The sequence below is a fragment of the Poecilia latipinna genome, unplaced genomic scaffold (genome assembly GCF_001443285.1).
Source record: "Poecilia latipinna isolate Pla-1442-1.1 unplaced genomic scaffold, P_latipinna-1.0 Scaffold147, whole genome shotgun sequence".
NCBI lineage: Eukaryota > Metazoa > Chordata > Actinopteri > Cyprinodontiformes > Poeciliidae > Poecilia > Poecilia latipinna.
The window spans coordinates 187,198-208,539 of record NW_015112763.1 but is presented as its reverse complement, the minus strand read 5'-3'; the positions used below and the strand labels follow the sequence as shown (position 1 = coordinate 208,539).

The following is a 21,342-nucleotide window of genomic DNA, read 5'->3' as shown; positions in this document are numbered from 1 at the left end:
TGCTGTACTGATCTCTTATTTGTAAAAGAAATAACATTTTGGAGTTAATTTATATTTTAAAGCATACAGTATGTCCATTAAATCTTAATTTTTCCCAATTTTATGCATTTACCAACTGAAAATTAAAAAAAATCGTAATTGGAAAAAAAAGTTTATTTTTAAGTAACTTTTTAAAATTGTACCTAAATATTACAATCCTGCCTAAGCTACGTTGCCTTTTACAATCTGACAGAGAAGAACACAGGAAATTTGCGTATCTAGGAAAAAAATATCTGTGGTTAACTCAGCCAGAGATAAACCTTGTTTAGGTTTTGCTTATCTTCAAGTTTTTAAGTTGCATAGAAAAGACTGAAAGTTTACCTGAAGATTCTTACTGTCCCATTCAGGCGCCATTAAATTACATTACATTAAAGCACCAACATATCAAAATCCATTACGGTTATTAAAACCGACGCATTGCTTTTAGAGTCCCAAATAGCTGTGACATCCATTTTTCGCTCCTGCTGATGTACAGAGACCGTCCTCCGTATCTTTCTCTGCGGTGGATCCGGTGGCAGATGGAGGACTGGCGGTGGAAGTGGGAACCAGAGCCAGAAGCTCGCTGGGTTCATGCTGGACCATCACAACTGATTTGTGTCAGCTTCCTGGGACTCAGCAGAGGCCTGTGTTAGCACTTTGGAAATTCGTGTACGGAGTACAAAACTGCGTTATGTGGAGACTAGAGGAAAAAAGGTCAAAGACTTCCAAATCTGTTTGGAAATCTTTGAGAAAACGAGTGCGTGTACGTAACCGAGAACAAAATTATTAGCTCACTGCTCCTTATCTGTTTGAAAAGGTGCAGGATGAAGTCAACACTTACTCAATCCTACCCCTTTTCCCAATTTAATGACATGTATAACTTACTGACTTGTTAATTATCAGAAATTTGCAATTAAAAACATGTTATGGTAGACCTGTTCAATTTAATGTGCTAAAAAAAAAAACTGGAAATAAATTATATTACATAAAATAAAATGATTACAGACTCTCATAGCAGGACAAGAAAATTTATTGACCCATGATAATTATATGAATAATGACAATTGTAAATAACAACCGGACATTCAGCACCAGAATAATTACCAGCTCCTTGCCAATGTACACCATATAATATGCTTAATAATCTGTGTTATATAGCACATTTAAAAAACTGAATGATAGTAAAATAAAAAAAATCCTGTAAATCTTATTTAAAAAAAGTAGACAAAACTGACAGATGTAAGCACAAATATTTAATACGTCTTATGAATCACAATAAACTTTTTTTCTTTAAGTAAAGAAGAGATTGTTTTCAGTTTATTTTGTTCACTTATAACAAAATAAAAAGGATTATGGTGCGTTCCATTTACCTCCAAGGCTGAAAACTATTATTGATATACCACTGAAGGGTAAATAAACTCTTATCGCAGTACTTTATGCATGCAGCAACCATATTGGATTGTGTGGCATTGGTTGGTGGCACAACTCTCAATTTCCAAGTTGGAATTAAAAGGTCATGAGGCATTTCTGTGGATTTTTACATATTGGAACTTAGAAAGTTTGTCTTCCTTCACCAAATGGAGCGCAGCATAAATCCAGCACACATCAACACACCCACACCAAATCCATCTTCATCCGCACCTGAAAATAGTTTCATAATCTTTTTAACAGACGATACAACTGAAGTATTTTACGCTCACCTGCTGCAACACTTCACTGAAGTTACAGCACTCATCAGGTAAGAAAAATGTTTTAAATTCCAACATTTCACATAATACACATTGTTCAAAAATCTCTAAAGCTCGTCATTTACTATTAAAATCGCTGATTCCAAAGCCTCTACAAAATAAAGCAAAAAATAGTGCAGCATATATCAAAAAGTAGCATTTGTACCTTTAATTTATATTTATATGTACCATATCTTTAAAACAACTTGTTGCAAAAATAGAATATAATAAAAAATATTTATTTCAGTGAAACTAATGACCCGCTAAAACAATGAAAAACTGAAAAACTCAGCTTATGCACCTTTCTTAAAAACACATTCCTGAAAAGCTTCGAATCAAACGTTCGCTTCTTTTAATTATAGTCAGATGGTTGTGAAGGCAAGTTCTGGCATCCTAAGGCATGTTGGCGCTCTGACGGTAGATATTTTCTGACCACAGTTGGTGAAAAAAAAAAAAAAAAACAGCAGCCGTCTTGGCTTGTATTTAATGGTGACTGTGCAAAAAGCTGGCCTGGAGTTTTTGCCCGCTGCTAAAACCCAGTTCCAAACAAAAGAAGTGAAATGAATTACAGTAGTAGTAATTAAAAGATGATGAAAAGCAACAAAAAGCTGCATTAAATGCATTTATGCTACAAGAAATAAATAATTAACATACAAAAGCTAAACCAAATATCTTGTTTTATTTGAAAAAGAGAATAAAAAAACTGTTCTGGGAAACTATGGATTAGCTGTACTTGTGCGGTGTTGTGATGAGCTGACAGTAGATGGCGCCGTTGGGTGCCTCTTTCTCTCCGAGGAGCCAGAGAGGCTGATGTGCATCGTGTTGTTGTGTCCAAACTGCAGTCCAGTCACACTGGAGCAGTGAATGTTTAAAGTGCCGGGGCTGGAAAACTGACGCTGCGGAGAAAAGAACGCCTGATCAAAAAAAATTCTGTTTTGGGTGGAACCGAACATGCTGATACATCTGAAGATGTCAAATCAGAGGGAACGCTTTAGTGAAATGACAACTTTCATTTAATGTTTTTGAAGCACCTATTTGCAGCAGAAAAATGCTTTAGAAGTGGGCAGGAGTCTGAACTAAAGCTAAACTTTAGGTAAAGGTTTACTCAGACTAGCTCTTTTAGACTAGCTTTTTAAAAATGTGTCTTCATTTACAGAATGGGGCTGATTTCCAATGAAAGCTTTTTTTAAAAAAATACAGTAAAACTAGATTGTGAGCCTGGTTAAAGATTGTCCCGTTCCGGTTGCATCTCATGATTTGTTTGACTTTAACTTTTTGTTCTGACAAACCAGGTCAGAATAATCTACCACTTTGTCGTTTTAGTTAATAACGGGAATAAAACTCCAATTTTTTTTCCTCTGAGGTGATGGCAGCTCATGGCTGACGGATACGTGGTCCGACTGTTTGCAGGTATCAGACTGTCTGATGATAATCGACATACCTGACACAGAAGTAACAGAGGCTGATTTTTTGCTTTGTCGTTGGATGGAAAAAGAGTGGGTTCTACAGAGGACGACTTCATTTCAGGGTCTGCTGCTCGGCGGGCCTGATCAACATCTGTAGCCCTGCCAGGTGATAAATCTAAAAACAAACAATAAAAATTAAAATAAATAAATCTCATGTGAAACCATGACAGATGGCTTGTTCCGAGTCAGATATCGGCGTCTTTCTCACCTTCAACTGTTGCATTGTCCCCTTGATTTCCTGGCCAAACACTGGCTATTTCCTGAAACATGCAATAAATGAATGAATGAATTAAATAAATAAATAAATAAATAAATAAATAAATCTTTTGTCACATATAATAATGTTTGACATGAAAAAATTGTTGGTTGTAAACCAAATCATGACTCCACACATCTAACTTAAACTGTATGAGTATTCCCTCACAGAACAAGACAAGAATTATCGCATCTTTACATAGCAAATTTTCTCTCTTTCACATAAATTCCAGTTTGTTTTGAGTAAATTGCAAAATTACAGGTGGCCATTTAATTCTATCACCTTCTTAAAATAATGTTGAAATAACTTTTACATTTGCTTTCTTCTCCACCCTTTCCCGTAAAAAACAAAAATACCCCTAGTGAAGCAGGAAGTGATGTGCACAATAGTTCCTCACACCAGAAAAAATTTGCAGTGTGGCAACACCGCAGGACTGGCCGAGTTGCTGCAATACAAAGAATCTCCCCTGTCCTGACTTAGCATCGCAGTCTTCTTCTTCTTCTTGTTTGTTTAACTAGGCTAAAGACCACTCCTTTCTCTTGTTCCCACCATAAAGATGATGGTGATCTTGAGATATGATGGTGATGTTAAACTATTTTCATTCATTAACCCAACTCTGGTTTGACCCCAGGTCATTTGACCTACTGATTTTCACAATCGCTTTCAGTCATTCTGACAGAATTTTCACCTGAACCGGCGGAGGTCCTGTCCGCACATTGTCACAAATGTTTGCCGCTGCAGCTCTTACTGGTTCTGCTGTAGGAACAACGAAAAGTCAAAGTAAAAAGTCGAACCTCCAGAAGCCAGGCGGAATTGTCTAATAATGTGATCAGACTGACCTGAAGTCTCAGTAACAGAAAGCTTTGTCATCCCTTGTGTAATCTTCTCTTTTTCATTTTGGTCCTTGAAGGAGGAAGAGAAAGACTTGAGTCAGACCGCGGCAAAATTTTCTGATAAAAATAATATTGTGATGTGTCATGTTAAGTTTTACATCACGTCAAGATGGCTTGACTTTGTTCCTCACCAGTTTCTGCAGGACTTGGTGGACGGCATCATGAATTGCGGGTTTGTGCATCTTGAACAGTTCTTCCATCACAGTTGTGCATTCTGTCGACAAACCAAAGTCACGTTAGCTTCAAGAATCTCACGTTTAGTGAGATTCTTAGGACTGTTCTCACCAGATGAAAAAAGATACTTTAATCAGTTTAGTTTGACTCTATTCACTTGTAATTGTTGGTTATTTTTGAACAAAGTTATGGACAGAGGCTTCATTCAGTTACTTGCCAACAGGAATTATTTTTTGTTGTTTAATCTAAGTTGTGTTGATGTAGGTATAACAGTATAGCCTGGCAAAAAAATAAAAATATATAAATAAACAGCGTCTTGTTCTACTTTGCTTCGTGGTCTGGACTTCTGATAAAGTTTTGAATTTTACCCGGTCGCTAACGTTCGGCCGTGACGTAATACGCCAGTTCGACGTTATAAAGTTTACCGGAAATACAACCGTCCTCCACCGCGAAGAGAAAAGTACCGAGTCAAACAAGACGGCTGTTGATGTAAATTCAATATCTGGAAGTGTGGCAAACGCAGACTGAACGGCTTCGTTCACTTCCTCCGCTGCCATTGTTGAAACTACAGGCTACTGCTGAAACCGCAGACAATCGATGTCATCTGTTACAACTTCTCTTTCTGTTCGCTGATTGGCCCTGTACAAAATCTACGAATTTCAAAGCCCAGACGAACCTATGAGGTGAGATTTGAATGCGCGCGAGCGGACATGCTAATCACAGGCAGCTGTGTGGCTGAAAATTATGTAGTAGCGTTAACAAATTCAACATACTTTTTTTTTTTAACACAAGATAGTTCACAGATTTGCACTTTTGTATTGATGAGTATTTTTTAAATCAGTTTCTCTAATTTTTGCATACTGTACCACTTTTACTTACGACGGGAGGAAGGCCTTTGTTTGGGATTTGAGCGCCAGCACTCCTGCATGAGATCGATGAGTCTTGTCAGTCCCGCCACTCCGGCATCCGTACACCTGATGTCGTCCAGAGAAGGACGGTCTCCCATCGGGATGCGGATAGGCACTATGGCGGACAAGGCATCTGCAGGAAAGACGGAGATTGGAGTCGAAGGTGTGTTACAAATGTTCCTTTGGTAAAATTTACATTTAAAAATCTTAACTTGTTTACATCTTGCCTGCCAGTTATTCAAGATGAAAATTATACACAGGACAGACAGTTGCTTAAATTGGGAAAGTTGAACGTGCATAAAGGATGATGCCGTTTAAAAATGTATTTCTTGGTAGTGGTTCAAATTCAGTTCTTCCGTTTGGCGTATAAACACCCATATAACCCCAATTCTCAATAACTTCATTTCAAGGATTAAAAAAAAATTGTGACAGTAAAGTCACAAATGGTTTAATCTGTCAAATTTTATTTATTTATTTATTTTCAGCAGGAGGAGTTGCTAATTGGACATCCTCTCTCTCAGTGATTTTGACTTTGATCTGCATTCACTGGGATGTTAACTATACATCCTGATTCTTCAAGATAAGCTGAAAGTAACTGACTTAATTTCATGGTGGTTGTCATGGATACATCTAAAGTGTGGATTTTTTGGAGGGGAAATGCTGACTGCAAATCATTCATTTTTATAAAGACTAAAACTTTGGTTAACACTTCAGTAGTGATAACACTTCACTTTTCACTAATTAATCTTCCAACTAATTTTTTAGCATTACAAGTCAACCTGCAAAACAGGACATCTGTGTATTTTATTTTATTTTTTTAAAGTATGCATTTTCCAGGCTGAAATTTCCTGATGTTTTTTCTGCATATTTTTTGTAATATTCTGGGAATTCATTGAGTACAAATTAAAATACCATATTATAGTGTGTCCCACAATAATGACACAATAAATGCTACCACTGGCTTCTGATATCCAGGGGAGTGGCTTAGGATCATTTCACAGATTTTGAGGCATCTGAATTTATTTAGATCATCTCCAAATCTGGAACTCTTGAACTTTCTCAAATAAAGAACATGAACATCCGAGGGCTAATGCAGATTTTTTTAAAGCACAGTTTACGTGTTTTTTTGTTGATAGTTGTTTTAGTGGTTTAGTGGTTTGATTGGCATTTTAAAAATAATTTAGGATCTCCAGTGCCTACAAAAAGTAATCACCTGCTTGGATGTTTTGTCCTTTTTGTTGCTTTTGCAAATCAGTAAAAAACTAAATTTGACTTTTTGACATTGAAATCCTAATGTTGCATCTGCTAAATAATGACTTGAATTGGGTGAATATTTATTCTACTTATTTTGTGTAAAATATTTCTATTTTTTTTAATTATTATTATTATTATTTTGTAGAAATCGGTTTCCACTTTGACATTAAAAGTTTTTTGTCAACAAAAAATGACCAATTTTGTTTCTCATGATTAATTTGTATGAGGGTAAAACATTTAAGGAGGTGAATACTTTGATATAAAGTGGTTTAGAGTAAAAACAGGTTTAAGTACATGGTTACATGTACTTAAACCTGGAAAATGATAGAAGCAAATTCCATGCTTTTCCAGACTTTTTGAAAAAACATGACTCACCACTGGAACAAATTAGGAACTTACTTGGATATGGTTTTTTTCCTGTTGCAATGGACCACAGCAGTATACCAAAGCTGAAACAGAGGTTAAGAGAGTCAGAGATTACTGCAGCAGCTAACTCACCTCCTTATTATTTTTGTTGCTAGGAATCAGAACCTAAAGAAATGGAGCCCACGGCCATTTCATCAAAAAGAGGAAATTGCACGAGAGCTTCATTCAGTTGATGAATTCATCTGAAAAACATTTCCTCATATCTTTCACTTCCTATTGGAAATGAAAGACATAAACTGCATGATGAACAATAAAAGTGCCCTGATGTCTCTCTACCTGTAGATATCAAAGGCCCGTGAGGGATTGTAAGAAGTGTCGAACGCCTCTGGAGGCATGTATCTGATGGTGCCGCCTGTATCGTTGCTGTTCTTCTTGGAAGTTCGAGTGATGCTGCTGGAAAACCTGGCGAGGCCAAAATCTGTAAGCTAAAGAGAAGATATAAGTACAATCAGGCCGTAATATTAATACCATTTTATAATTATGTTTGTGAAGCATAAAAAAAAAATAAACAATCTAAAATTAAACATCAAATTAATTTAAGGCTAACAGTTTAGTTTGTAATAATTTCATTAAGGGAAACACCTCTTCTTGACAAAAATAAATCATCTCACTGGATTGCCCTGGATTTTGGAACAGAATAATGTCCGACTGAAAGAGCATATTTTTGTTCTGTTGAGACATCTATTTAAACTTCATCAACGTGAATCACTCAAATTATGGTCTTTTTTTCATTTATTTAAACCATTTTTTCAATGATGTGTAGAACATATAACTTTAGAGAATAATAATAAAATGAGAATTGGACACAAATTTCAGTTTTGCTCTACTTCAAATAGAATTAGGTACATACACACAGTAAATGTCTAACAATGTCAAGTTAAAATTCTCTTTGAAAATTTGAACTTTCTGTTGCTGTTAACAATCTTGTGGAATAATTCTGACTGGATATCTGATCACTTTTCTTGGTGTAAATGCAGAGTTCACTTAAATTGGCTGGTTCCTAGTCATACATTTTAAATCTGGTTAAGGTTTGGTCTTGTAATCTGTTTTTTGTTTTTATGTTTTTTTTTTAATTAAAGATCTTTACAGTTTAGAATTATAAACACCAAAATTATATTTTGCCTGGTCATAATTTATCTAACTTGCAGACAAAGTTGTTGGTACCCCTTTGTTAATGACATTGAAATAATTTGAAACTGACAAAAGTAAACGTAAAAAAAAAAAAACATTGAAACACTGACATTGCTTTTGAATTGTGGTTCAACAGAAACCACAACAAGCTAATGAAACAAGCCTGGACAAAAATAATGCTACTTCTACAAAAGATTAGAGATAATTTGACCATAAGGACATGTTAGACTAATGTGTGTCCTCAGATTAGCATTCCCGGTGCCTTCAAGGTTCAAGCAATCAGTCGTCCTATTTAAATGTTGACAAGTAGTCAGTGGGCTGTTTGGTGACATGGTGTGCATTACGTTGAACATGGACCACAGGAAGCAAAGGAGAGGATCGTCTCAGGAGATTAGAAAGAACATTGCCTTTACCATGATAAAGGTAAAGGCGATACAAGCATCTCCGGTTAGCTTGATGCTCCTATGAATACAGTTGAACATAGAAATTAAAGGGGAACTCCAAAGTCAAGATGCATCAGTGTAATATCGCACTATCCATTGCTGTTTGAGCCAAAGACTAAAGAGGAAATCATGATAAATTTATCTCTTTCTCTTTTTTACTGTTTATTCAATGTTACATGACTTTGTGTTTCTGTTTTTAATGTTGTAAAGCACTTTGAAATGCCTTGTTCCTGAAATGTGCTATACAAATAAAGTTTGATTTGATTTAAAAAAAAAAAAGTGATACTGGAATTTGCCACAATTCACACTGACAAGCTGCAAAGCTTCTGGGAGAATGTCCTTTTGGACAGACGACACAAAACTGGAGCGTTTTGGCAAGGCTTATCAGCTCTATGTTCACAGACTCAAAAAGGAAAAGAACACCGTTCCTACTGTGACATATTCTGTTATGTTCTGGGACTGGTTTGCTGCATCTGACACAGGATGTTTTGAATCTGTGCAGGGTATGACGAAATCTCAAACTATCAAGGAATTTGGACGTCACGTAGCATAGTGAGTAGAGCGGGCAGAGGTATGCAGCTGTACCTTTCCTGCATGTCTTCTCCCTGCTTTTCCTGTCTTCCTACTGTTGGAAAACTTAAAAAAAAAAAAAAAGCCACTAGCGCCAGCCATAAATGGATTATATATTTAAAAAGACTATCAAGGCATTCTTAACACAAATGTGCTGCCCAGTGGAAAAGCTTTCTTTTTCCACAAAACAAAAGCTTGATCTCAGTTGGAAGACCCATAACCCAAATGTCTAAGAGCAAACAATTGGACTATTCCTATATTGGCCTTTTATGAGCCTTGCTCTAAATCCTATTGAACATCTGTAGAAGAAGCTGAAATGTGCCGTTTGCCCATGATGAGTAGGCCAATCTCATTGGCCCACTCCTTTTCATTACCTAAATAGTTTGATTGGTCAGCTGCTCTCGTATACATAAAACAACGCCATAAAACAGCAGGGAAGAAACCCGCAATTCTCTAGACTATCCAAGCGTTACTTTCCCGACCCAGAACTGATCAGGATCAAAGCTGTCCCCTATACCGTCAAACACAGACCCCCTTTCCTTAACAAAAGGCAAATGGCTAGACCATCTGTGTTGAGCTCCACAGAATCCTTGGTGCATAACAATCAAAATCTTAACACCTGTGGTTCAAACAAGCCTCTTTTCTTTGTTGGGAAACACCACAAACAGTGACACCCTGCTGTTACAAGATCTGCTGACCAGAACCTACAAAAGGCAGCCAGAATCGAAGGACTTGCGACTCCTTTGACTCTGTATTTTTGTTCTCACCTCGCGAGGTTTTGATCAGTGTCTTACTTCTTCTCATCCAGTCTTGCTATAGGATTTTTTTTCACCCAAAAACAATTTAAAAGGTGAACTCCAGAGCAAAGGCACATCAATTTACACAGTATTTTTTTTCCATAACAGTAACAGAAATGGTGTTTGATTGCAGTGATTGCCTCAAGAGGTTGTTAATGGTACGATCACCCTTTTTATTAGTTTGTGTTATTAAAGACTGCTCAACCATAATTCAAAAATCAATGTTTGATTCTCATTAGTTAATTTTCTGTAGATTTTTATTTATTATAAGTACTGTCAAGTTATTTTAGGGACCATATTTTAGTGAAAATATGGTCCCTAAAATAACTTGGGACCATGCTTATCTGTTTGTCCAGCAGATAAACAAAAAATCTGCTGGACTCAGATTTTTTGTTTATTAACAGAGGTGTTGCCAACAACTTTTGTCCAGGTGGGTAAATGTATGGAGCTCTTGCCAGAACCAGTGGACTCACCTTGGCGTTTAAATCCGAGTCCAGCAGCACATTACTGGGCTTGAGGTCCAAGTGCAGCACAGGAGGGGAGAGACTGTGGAGGAAGTTGATACCCAGAGCAATCTGGTGAGTCAGTCTGAAAGCCAGTGGCCAGGGCGGGGGTCCTTGTAAAGTTTGCTGATAAGAGAGATGACATAGTTGAGGTATTCCATAGTCTTTTATTTCCTTTTCTTACTTTGTGCCATTTTCTACTGTAAATAAATTGTTTTAAACTAAACATGATGCCACATGAGCATTGGTATCTTTTAATGCCACAAACCATGTCTCTTGCTCTTACAGCAGTTCATTCATGACCACTATATACTTGCAATCCAAACCACAACATTTTTCTTAGACTTTCTAGGTCAGCTTGTTGTAAAAACCCAATCAAAGCTTTGTGAAAGTTGTGAAACGGGTTGTCTCTAAACGCACAACAATACCCTTGGGCGGAATTGCATTGCGTCAAGATGGTAAGCTTTACTGTAAAACATTCAAAGCCGTTGAGGTAATTCAGTTTGGACCAGCTGCATACCTGGAGGTCAGCCAATGATCCTCGCTCCATGAAATCCATGACCAACCCCATCTGAATTGACGACCCGGAAGAAGGTGATTGACCCTTAAAAATCCCAATGACTTGAAGGACGTGGCGGTTTGATCCTTGTTGCATCATGTCCAATTCATGCAGTAGAGCCTGGCCTGTCCTGTGATTGCAGGTTTTCCCATCAGTATGTTGTTTTGCAGCTCCACTAAACAGCCAGTCGTATTCATTACTCACCCATCGTCATAATGAAGCAGCTTAATGGCCACAAATTCACACCACTGCCGGTGTTTGGCTTTGTAGATCTGTCCAAATCCTCCGGATCCGATCACCTCCCAGTCCTCTAGATCAGTGTCCTTAACCACTTTCAAAGCAGGACTGTTATGGAGTGCCATGGTTCACTAGAAAAAAACATTAGACCCTTTCATTGTAGGTTAAGCTGAAGATTTTATTATCCTGTTCACATTTCAATAAGACGCCATTAGATATCATGAGAGAACATGGGGATCTTTTAAATCAAACAGAGTTTTCAGACTCAAAACTTAAAAGAGTTCTAAACTAATATACATTTCCAATGGCTTTTGGTGCTTTTATGTTTATTTTTTATAGGATATGACTACAGTTTTAACATGTATATCAGAATATTGTTAGAATAAGCTAAACAGTGGATATGAAAACAAATAATGCCAAGCAATCAAAATAGCGTGGAAAGTAAGATGTAAAGATACACCAGCTTAAGTAAATGAATTCTGGATCTACATATTGAAATGCTAAAATCTTAGTAATAATTTCATTTACTTATATTCTGTTTCCAGATTCTTTGTAATATACATTATTTCTATTGATTGGCCTGCTAACCTTTATGAAATATGACAGATTATGATCCGCGATTACATCAAAATAACTGAGTGACCTTCTGCTAGCAAATATTAATCGGCTTCACATAATCATGTTACTGTTCAGCAGATTATGGGTGAATTATAGAAAATGGACAATACCTTGTGAAAATATTCACCCCATTGGGATTTTTTGTTTGTTTTGTTGCTTCAGAATCTTGAATGAAAGTGAATTATTTGCATCGTTTTATTTAAGGAACAATCCTACAACTTAGAACATGTCATATTCTTTTTTTATTATATAAATATACATGTAACACTGAAAATGATTGCCTCCAACTCTACTATACTTACGTTTTAATTAATAAAAGCCAAAAAAAATGTAATTTAAGTAAATGATCATTGTACCATAGTGTAAACACAGAACCGGTTGTCATGGAAACATTCTGTGATGTTTTGGTTTGAACTTGTTGAGCTGGCAGCTGCCTCCTGGATTCCTGTTTGCTACTGAAGGCTGCCACTGAGCCAGCACTTGGATGTTCCCAGCAGGTAAGCTAAACGCAGCTCAACCAGTTTATGATGGCAGTCAATAAAACGTGGTGCCAGGAAATGCAGCCTAAACAACACAAATTAGTGGGTCTACTTTTCAAACATCTTGTGGTGCACACCTGAACGAAACACATGTAATCCAGTTGGTTAAATAGAAGGGTGAAAGTAATTTCATCTTAGCCTTTTTTTTAACATAAAGAAAAACTCCTTTTTTGGTTTATTTTTTTGAGGCGTTAATAATATTCCTCTGACAAATAAATGGATGAAAATCAACACATTTTTGTCTAACAAACTGTGTCCTTACAGATAACTTGCAAGCATGAAGGCTTTTAAAAACGTCTGTACAGGTAGTGTTACAACAATCTTCACAAAATTCTCCATTTACTGCTAATGCTTATGCATTTTTGGAGCCTGTGGGATCTGTTTTATTCAACTTCAAAAAGGGAAATGTCTTGGTATGTACATCCAGGAATACAACAACCTTAAACATGAGGAATTTTACCAGCAAACTGGGGGGGGAAAAAACTTAACCTTTTTGAATAATCAACATAAAGCCAAAAGTTAGGAAAGTTATTAAAGTCTAAAGTCGGTCATTAAGGAGTTAAGCTACTTCTTTATCTTGTCTCTGGAGCAGTAGTAGTTTGGTTTCAGAACCAATGAAACAAATCTGGGAACTAGAAACACAGCACATTTCACATGCCTGCCCCTCACCCTTCAGTTTGAGGTTAATGTTTTTCACCAAGTCCTCTCCCATCTAAAGTAGGTGTTATTGTCAGAGTACCTCACAGAAAAGTCCCAGGGTGTGGTTCAGTCTTCAGTCCTCCCTGTACCACATCAATGAGAATAATTCTTCTCAAAGCTTCATTTTCAGATGTCTAGTTTTCAAACAAATCTGCCCAGACTCTATGCTAATGTGCTCCCTTCTCCTCTATGCCACCCTGTAAGTAGGAAGCCATGTTCTTTTGTTGCTCAGCGTTCTCAGCGGAAAATTCAAAGTCAGAGCAAGTCACCTGTTATAAGCAGTTCCCTCTTGAACATCGGCTTGTTTATATCAATGACAGTTAAAAAAAAAAAAAAAACTTTTTCATTCTAAAAACGCAAACCTGAACAACCTTTCTACTACGAGGTCGCACTACTTAATGAATCAAAGTGATTTTTCTTTTTTTTTTTTAAGAAAAAGGGGGACTACTCACCCTTTGGGATCTGTTCTGCTCTCTCATCATTCAGTTGTCATGAAAGAGTCTCAGGAGGGCAAAAAACCCCTCTTATTCCCCCACGTTCATCTCCCAGGTTGTCGATCTTAGTGAATAGAGAACTGAAAGCACTCTGAGCCGTTCCATTAATCCCACTCACTTCTGCTTCCGGGTTGCACAATGTGTGGGGTTTTATAACTCCATCCTGTTGATCTTTTTGACTTTAAGCCTACGACTCTGTGCAGACCTGCTGTTTTTCCTACAGGTGGTAACTTATTCAGCTTGTGAAGTGGTTTAAAGTCGCTTATTTTAGCAATCAGATTCAGGAGTTGAGTGTCTTCAACAAAGCTTCCTCATAATTGTAAAAGATTTGAGTTTATTTTATGCTGAAATCCTCCAAATCTTAGAAGTTAACCAGTTTATTATTACTCCTTTTATTTAAAAAATTTAGCTGCATTCCAAGGCATTTCTGTAAATGACAACAGAATTTAGTTTAATTTCACCAGCAGGGGGTGAAAGAAACGGATAACAGGAGATTTATAGTCATAGGTAAGAGCTAAAGCACTGCCTCACTTTTTTCAGGAAGTGATAAAACGACTTGGGTTGAGGTTTTTGTCCCGTTTTCAGGAGCAACAAACCTCTGATCTGACAAAAATCAACATTGAAAGTCCTTAATGAGGGTACTTTTTACATTTACAGCCACCTATGCGTGTGTTTGCGTGTATGTGTGTGTGTGTATGTCAGCACAACCACTTCAAAGGTTGGAGTGTTACCCAGAGAAGACAGGTTTCATGACTTTAGGACGTCAAAAATACTTTTAGACAAACAGTGGGAGTGTGAAGAGAAGATTTATGCTTCCAAAGCAGCAGATTCAGCAATGGGAACTACATTATCATTACAGGATCATAAAGCAGAGGAAGCTAACAATATGAAAACAAATAGCAATGGTCTTTTGTGGCGCGTCAACTGCAAATTCAGTAGAGAGGTCTGTTTGAATGTGTAATCAGTGCTTTGAGCGGTGGCATTGTGATCACACACTTCACAAGTTCATAATTATCTTTTTTTTTTTTACCATTGTTTACGTCCTGATTTACAACGTCTGGCTTCTTCTGGTGCAGGATCACGACACACATAATGCCTCATATCAATGACATAAAAGTCAGCTAACATGCAACATGACCGTTCATACTGCAGGCTCTTTAAAACAACTGGATATGTATCCGAATTAGTACCACCTATAGAAGTGACAAAGATTGGATATTTTGGAAGGGTGTAAAGATTGGAATTGGGTCGTTCAGACTGCTTTGAAAAAGTCGCATATGGGCAAGAAAAGCGGATTTAGGCTGTGTGAATGTGGCCTATAGGTCTTTTGTATTCTGTTTGTTTTATTTTCGCATTTCTTAGAACTGAAGAGGGGTCTAACTGGATTCATATTCAGCTAATGCCTCAGGATAGTTCCACTTTACATGATGCGTCCAAGATAATAACTGTAATTGTTTATCCTTACGCCTACAGATGAAGGAACATTAATATGTACAAAGATTGAGCAACAAAACCGTTACAAGATTAGACTGAACGTTGTCTTAATTATCAAAAAATATTTTACTCAGGAAAGGTTTTCACAGTCTGATTTAAAGTATTTTAGTGTCCACAATACCTTTCAAAAAGTAACTATTTCATAAAAAATGCCTTTTATGAAACAATAAGCTTCTGTAGACAAAAGATCTAAACAAGGTTTCTCTTGGCACCACTCACATTTAAGTTTTATTATTTTGTTGGATTTTTTCTTTTTGTTTAAATTTCTCTCTCTTTTGGTCATTGTTCAGATGAATTTGGTTACATTTTTCAGAATTCCACATCTTTATCAGGTTTAACCAAACTTACTTTGTATCTCCAAATCATCTGTTGTTTTTTCCTTAAAATTGATTTTGTGCCACATTTAAAACATATCTCATTTTGTTTATTTTATGCGTCCTTTGTGTATTACAATTTGTTCTTTTAGGGGAAATTTTTGAAGTTGTATTGTCAACACTATGTACATATTGGACTTTACAGTGTCTCGCATTGGTACTTTTTGAGCCGAATTTTCATGTTTCACTATTTATGACCATTTAATCCTAAATTTCACACTGGTTGAAGGAAGACAAAGGAATTTATGCTGCTATGATTTAGGAAAATGCCATATCATTGTGACTTTAAAAAAAAAAAATTATTTTACTGGAGGAAATACGTCTCTTCCTGTGTTTAACAGAGTGAACTACCCCGTTTTCCCCTAAATGGCTTTTTTAGTGAGAAGGCATAAGCCACGGTTTTACCAGAGTTGTGTGGAAAATATTATGCTCAAGAGAAGCGTAACCAATTAGGTTCGTGAGAGCAGCACAGGGTTAAAAAAAAGACCCAAAACATTCACCTCTGACGTCATTGGAAATCCCCTTTACATTGTTTCTGACTCTGACACAACTCAAAACGCACCTTTTCAAAGTTGAACCATAAATGTGTTGTATAAGCCTAATATGTTTAAAAACAAACATAAAAAACTAATTGTGTCCAGCTAATTATGCGCATTTTTAATTAAAATGCTGATTTGAGAGAACGTGCGGGAAGTGCAGTCTGCTTTTATTTATTGCGCAGCCGCAGAACTCTGTTATGGTGATAATACTACTGCCCTCGCATTGAGCCCCGTCGAGCCTGCGGCGCTACCTGTGAGATAAACTGCCTGCTTTACTTTCAGTTTTGAAAGTAAAGCAGGCTGATGTGATGTGCGGCTCGGGTTCGGGCCCGCAGCTCCACCGGGGACAGCCGCTTGTACGTGACCGTGGGCCCCGTCGAGTCTCCGTCCGTCTCCTCCCCACCGAGCAACGAGGCTGAGCGGCGGAACTTTGGACTCTCAGCTTGTTTGTTGTTGTTTTATGACTGCGGAAGACCTGGGCAACCAGCTGCTCTTAGAAACCAACGCGCAGGACTTCTTACGACCTTAACGTAAGGTACCCCCCTCCCCAAAACCCTCCCAAATTAAATGTTTACGACTTGGATTAATGTTGAAAGTTCTTCTGAAGTTATGTTGTTGTGTTTCCGACACGAGGATCGCGGTTGTTTCCTGGTTTGATTTCTACCAGGAACGCTCTCTCACAGATCCGAATAATCAGATGCCGTATTACCTCACAGGCCCACAGCTAAATCGCTGCTTTCAGTTTAGATTTCTTCATAAAAGCGTCATGCTGGCTATTGCTATAAGTACTGTGTGTGTTTGAGGGAGAGGGGGGATTGCTTAAGCAGCGTTTGGTTGAGCAGAAGCAAATGGATGCCAAACATCCTTCACCTCTCAGAAAGGAAGATAAACACAACACTGATTATTTGTGATTATTTTCATTCTTGTTTAGACTTTAAAAGTTATTTAGTTTTCCTGTGAGTGGCTTATTACACCTTAAAAACGTAGACGGTAAAAATCACATGACCTGTGATTCCTTCAGGTGTCTGGTTGGGGCTTTGATGACTGAAATTTCACCTAAATGCAGGGCTTGGTGCTGTTAATGCGTTCAGCCATAGTTGACAATATAGCATATTACAATGTAGTACAATATGGTATTGTTGTCCCCTGATTGTCTCTTTGGGTTCACGGTTCTTGAGTTTTGTTATTAGCAGTTTAACTGTGTACAACTCTTATAAAATATATGTTCAATTCAGTGATGACTAAGCTGAAATAATCAAATGCATTTTTGTTTAAATGATCACTTTTCATTGATTAACTTCTTTGTATGTTAATCAGGGCCGTAAAGCTAGAGATGTACCGATAAGAGATTTGTGGCCAATTCCAAACTCGGTTTTTGTTCTTGTAAATCTCTTAATCTGCTGTTACTGATTTTTGCTGATTTTGTTTTGTCTTTAAAAACTACAAGAAGTTGTAAGAACATCACTGAAGAGATTTCTTGATAGCCTACTTTGCCATTTTATTAAGAGCAGTAGCTGGAAAAGGGAGGTTTATTGTTAATTCGAAAAGTTAATATGATGTGAGTGTTTTTAAAACTTAATATAAGTAATTTGCAAGCCGAGTATTACAAAAACATAAGTCTCTGCGTGTATTCCTTGAGAATAAGCCGTAAAGTCTTACATTTACTTTGAGATTCAGCAAAGGTAGGCAATATTTCCAGCTTCAGCATGTAGCAGTGGAATGCTCTAAAGAATAAAACAGAACAACTTTGTGTTGCCCCATTTATCCTTCCTGCTCTCTCTCACAGCCCAAGTGAACCACAACTGTACTGTATGCATACATGTCCTAGAAAAAACTATTTCCTTTTAAAATAACTTTTTACACATCTAATACTGACTTCACTTTTGAAACTTCTTTCAGATACTAAATGTAGCTAACGTGTACAGGGTGCCTACGCGTCATTAAAAGGTCTTAAATTCATGTATCCAAAATGAGGCTCTTAAAATGTCTTCATTTCATTAAAAGACTAAGTTAGCCCTTAATGTTTATCACAGTTCTTAAATGTTGTCCTTATCGGTCTATTTAGGACAAAGTTTGTATATTTCTGTGGAGATACAGGTCTGGAACTCCATCAATACCGGTCTTAAAAAGTCTTACATTTGAGTTGGTGAAACTTGAAGAGACCCTGTTAAAATTTTTGCTTAGTTACAGCATCCACACTGAAGAGAGTGACATCCGACCAAGGGATTGGACTCCATAGCAGTACGATTGCCAGACTTTGTATTGAAAAATTCATCCATTGAACTAATTTAGGCGTCTTATTTACATAAATATGAACCTATCTCAGAACCAGATGCTTAAATTAAGATTAAATGTTATGTTTTTTGGTATATTCTTCCATCCTCTCACCAGAAGTGAAGAAGCTGTGACCAGGTAGTTGGGGCTTGTTGTGTCCGTCAACGATATGAAAATGAGCATCAGCTGGTGTCAGAATCTATTTTTTTCAAGAGCATTTTTAAACCCAACCTAACCAGATAATGTTTTGTGTTTTTTTTTTTTCTTCACAGCATGCTTGACTCCTAGCCACCGATTTGAGACCACACGATGGATGGTAAAAGGAGCAGTGGAGGTGAAGGAGGGAGCGGAGATCCAGAGGTCGAGGATGAGTTTGCTTGCGCCGGGATGCTGCGGGGATCTCTGACTTCCCTGCACAGCACCGTGGAGCGGATATTCAGGGTGACATTTGGAATCGGAGCGGACGATTTGCCAAACGGGAACAACGGTCAGATATGGCTGAAGCTGCAAGGCCTCAGCACCGACGTGAAAGCTGCCAAAGTAAGACGCCTTTTCCTGGTTTTAGGTGTTTCGTTCAATGAAGACCTGCTTCTTGGACGTTTTCCTTCTGTTGGATGTTTCTGTTGATGTGGGGAAGGTTTCAAACAATGATGTTAACATGGAATGAAGTTTTTGCGACATTGCTGGAAGTAGTTGGATGTCTGAGTTGAGGTACTGGCATGTGTATCCCGACCCGCCTGTGCAGACCTTGAAATGCATCACATGTAGGTCACAGCAAGGGCACGAGGTCTTTACAGTAGACAGTCTGGAGATCAGCGGTTTCCAGACTGTTTCGTATGTACTTTTGAAATGGAACCATGACCCATTAAGCTAATGCCACAGTTAAGCTTAAAACAAACCAGTGGTTTAATATGGTTAGCATGGTAAATTCAGCAGATCACGACAGCCTCTGAAAGCTTCGTGTTGGATGACTAACTCTGAAACCAGTCTGACTTTTCAAGTCAGGGGTTTTAAAGCTCATCTGCATGTGCTGGCAGGAGATGGTGAAATGACAAGCCGCTGTTAGCGTTAGCATGCTTTTTTTTTTTCTTTTTAAACTATTATTATTATTGTTATTGACAGTAATGGAACCGAAACCCACTGGCAGCTCTGTACTTGCATAATTAAGCTTCTTAAACCTGGGAGACGCTCGGCTGCTTAATTAGCCTCATTTTAATATTAGAGATTGGGAAGGCCCCCCCTCGTTTTTTTTTTTTCTTCAGTGCTATATGCATTTTCTCAAAATTAGGTTTACTTATTTATAGACTATAGTTAACTAAATAAACAAGTGTGAATTCTGTCTACAAACTTTGAAAATCTGTAAGTCTGAGGAAAACAGCTGAATTTTCTAGTGTCTAGAATCAGCCTTTGAAATAGATCATCACTAAACCTGCTTATTTAAGAAAGCAATAAGTATTTAAAACAAATAGGACCTATAAGTGATATGATACACATCTTAAAGTAATATCACCGCTTATTTAAGACATTAGTTATTTTTTTTTATTGATCTACCAATCAATTGGCCAGTGATCTGTAGGTGAAAATTTGAACAATTAATATTTTATTTTCTGCCTTTTTAATTACTTTAAACCACAAAAAATATACTTTTTTCTGTAAAAAGCAAAGGATGTTTTTTGCAAAGCATGTTCTTAATGTTTATTTTGTTTTGAGTCGAGTAAAAATGAGATCAATGTTAGGAAGCTGTGCCGTTATAATTGTTTATACAGTTGCTATACCTTTATTTACAAGGGTTTACAAAAATAATTTGAAGTTATTTTAGTTCCAGTTTTTGTTTGAAAGTTCAGGACTAAGAGGAATCAGTAGCGTCCTGATCGTTGCATCTCTAGGTATTTTCTCACCTGAACGTCTGGATCTGTGTAAAGGATCACATCCAAACGTTTTCATACCTCAATCACTTTGATTAATTGTCTCGTAAGCTGTGCAAGAAGTATGCAAATCCGCCCGTACGTTCCAATACAGACGCGTAACCAACTTAAGTGAAGCGTCATTCTTTCCGGAAGATGACTTGATTAGTTATTGAATGCCAAACAACAGGGCGTCACACCCAGAAGTCTCATGGCCAGAGTTGCAGGCAGCTCGCTGACTCGGCAGTAGCAACTATTGTAACTTAGATTGTTTTAATGGAAAATTAGTCACTTCATTTGCAGATCAGTTCAACTGAGCAAAGTCTGTTGTTGCACAATCACATGACGGCAGCACATCTGGTGTCTAAGCAATTGTTGCTGGATCTTTCTGTGTGTTTTGTGTTACTACTTAGTTGCAATATATTTTATCTTTTTGATTATTTTCGGTTTACGATCCGAAGCATAAAAACAAGCCACACGTTGTCTCAGATCAGTTCACTCCTTTGCCAAATTATTCCCCCATCTTGGACCGAAATGTGATCATTTTGTACTTCAAAATAAAATGTTTCATTACTATGTAATTAACCCTTGTATGCCAGCTTATTTCAGTTCCTAGTGTTTTTTTAATATATATAAATTAGGCTGTAAATCAGAATAATTCTGAAAAACATTTTCAATCTTATGACATTTATTTTACAATTTTTGAGAGTGTTGGAAATATGTGTTGTTATCGTTCTTGCATGTGTATAGATTATTGATCCTAATCCTTATGTAGGTTCAGAAAATGCCTATCAGATTTTATTTTACACCCTCTTTAACTCAATTCCCATTTGATCATCTCAGCTCTTATGAAATATGACACCAAACACATAAAAATATTTTATAGTTACCTATTAGATTATATTAATTACCACATTTTTTTTTTTACTTTAAACAAAAAGTCGATTATAAATCAACCGGCTATGTTTGGCATGAAGTGACCAAAATAAAAAAAAAAAAAAAAACAACTTGAAAAATAAAAAAAACCACATTTCCTTTTCAATTG

The 21,342-nt window shown here is 37.0% G+C and overlaps 2 protein-coding genes across 7 annotated transcripts in view; one reads left to right on the top strand and one right to left on the bottom strand.

Moving 5' to 3' along the window:
• Positions 1-2,405: 2,405 nt before the first annotated feature.
• ripk3 (receptor-interacting serine-threonine kinase 3) lies at positions 2,406-13,806 on the bottom strand. 2 transcript variants are annotated; one of them, XM_015029242.1, is made up of 13 exons: positions 13,671-13,806; positions 11,330-11,493; positions 11,087-11,255; positions 10,537-10,692; positions 7,399-7,547; positions 7,096-7,145; positions 5,414-5,575; positions 4,492-4,574; positions 4,307-4,370; positions 4,156-4,223; positions 3,420-3,471; positions 3,187-3,326; positions 2,406-2,641 (listed from the first exon to the last, which is right to left on the bottom strand). In XM_015029242.1, exons 2-13 carry the CDS (start codon positions 11,485-11,487, stop codon positions 2,462-2,464), a joined length of 1,431 nt encoding a protein of 476 aa, XP_014884728.1. In that variant the 5' UTR covers positions 11,488-11,493; positions 13,671-13,806; the 3' UTR covers positions 2,406-2,461. The 2 variants fall into 2 exon arrangements, with proteins under 2 accessions (XP_014884728.1, XP_014884729.1); XM_015029243.1 differs by having other exon boundaries at positions 4,156-4,220.
• The window catches only part of khnyn (KH and NYN domain containing), a 38,779-nt gene continuing 22,953 nt past the window's right edge, over positions 5,517-21,342 (top strand). Inside the window, exons 1-2 of one of the 5 annotated variants that reach the window (XM_015029240.1) lie at positions 5,517-5,605; positions 18,666-18,933. In XM_015029240.1, the coding sequence (XP_014884726.1) occupies positions 18,703-18,933 (231 nt within the window). In that variant the 5' untranslated portion in view covers positions 5,517-5,605; positions 18,666-18,702. Of the gene's footprint in view, positions 5,606-7,459; positions 7,543-12,390; positions 12,478-16,296; positions 16,655-18,665; positions 18,934-21,342 lie in introns of those variants that run through there. The other 4 variants (XM_015029236.1, XM_015029237.1, XM_015029239.1 and 1 more) reach the window with 4 other exon arrangements.

What these genes read in the sequence shown, in the direction of transcription:
- ripk3 (XM_015029242.1), bottom strand. Translation starts at nt 11,487, where the DNA reads ATGGCACTCCATAACAGTCCTGCTTTGAAAGTGGTTAAGGACACTGAT. An exon ending in CTGCTTCATTATGACGATGG is followed by an intron (nt 11,256 to 11,329) that starts GTGAGTAATGAA and finishes CTGCAATCACAG; the next exon opens with GACAGGCCAGGCTCTACTGC. An exon ending in CTCTGTTACTTCTGTGTCAG is followed by an intron (nt 2,642 to 3,186) that starts GTATGTCGATTA and finishes TTTTCTCCGCAG; the next exon opens with CGTCAGTTTTCCAGCCCCGG.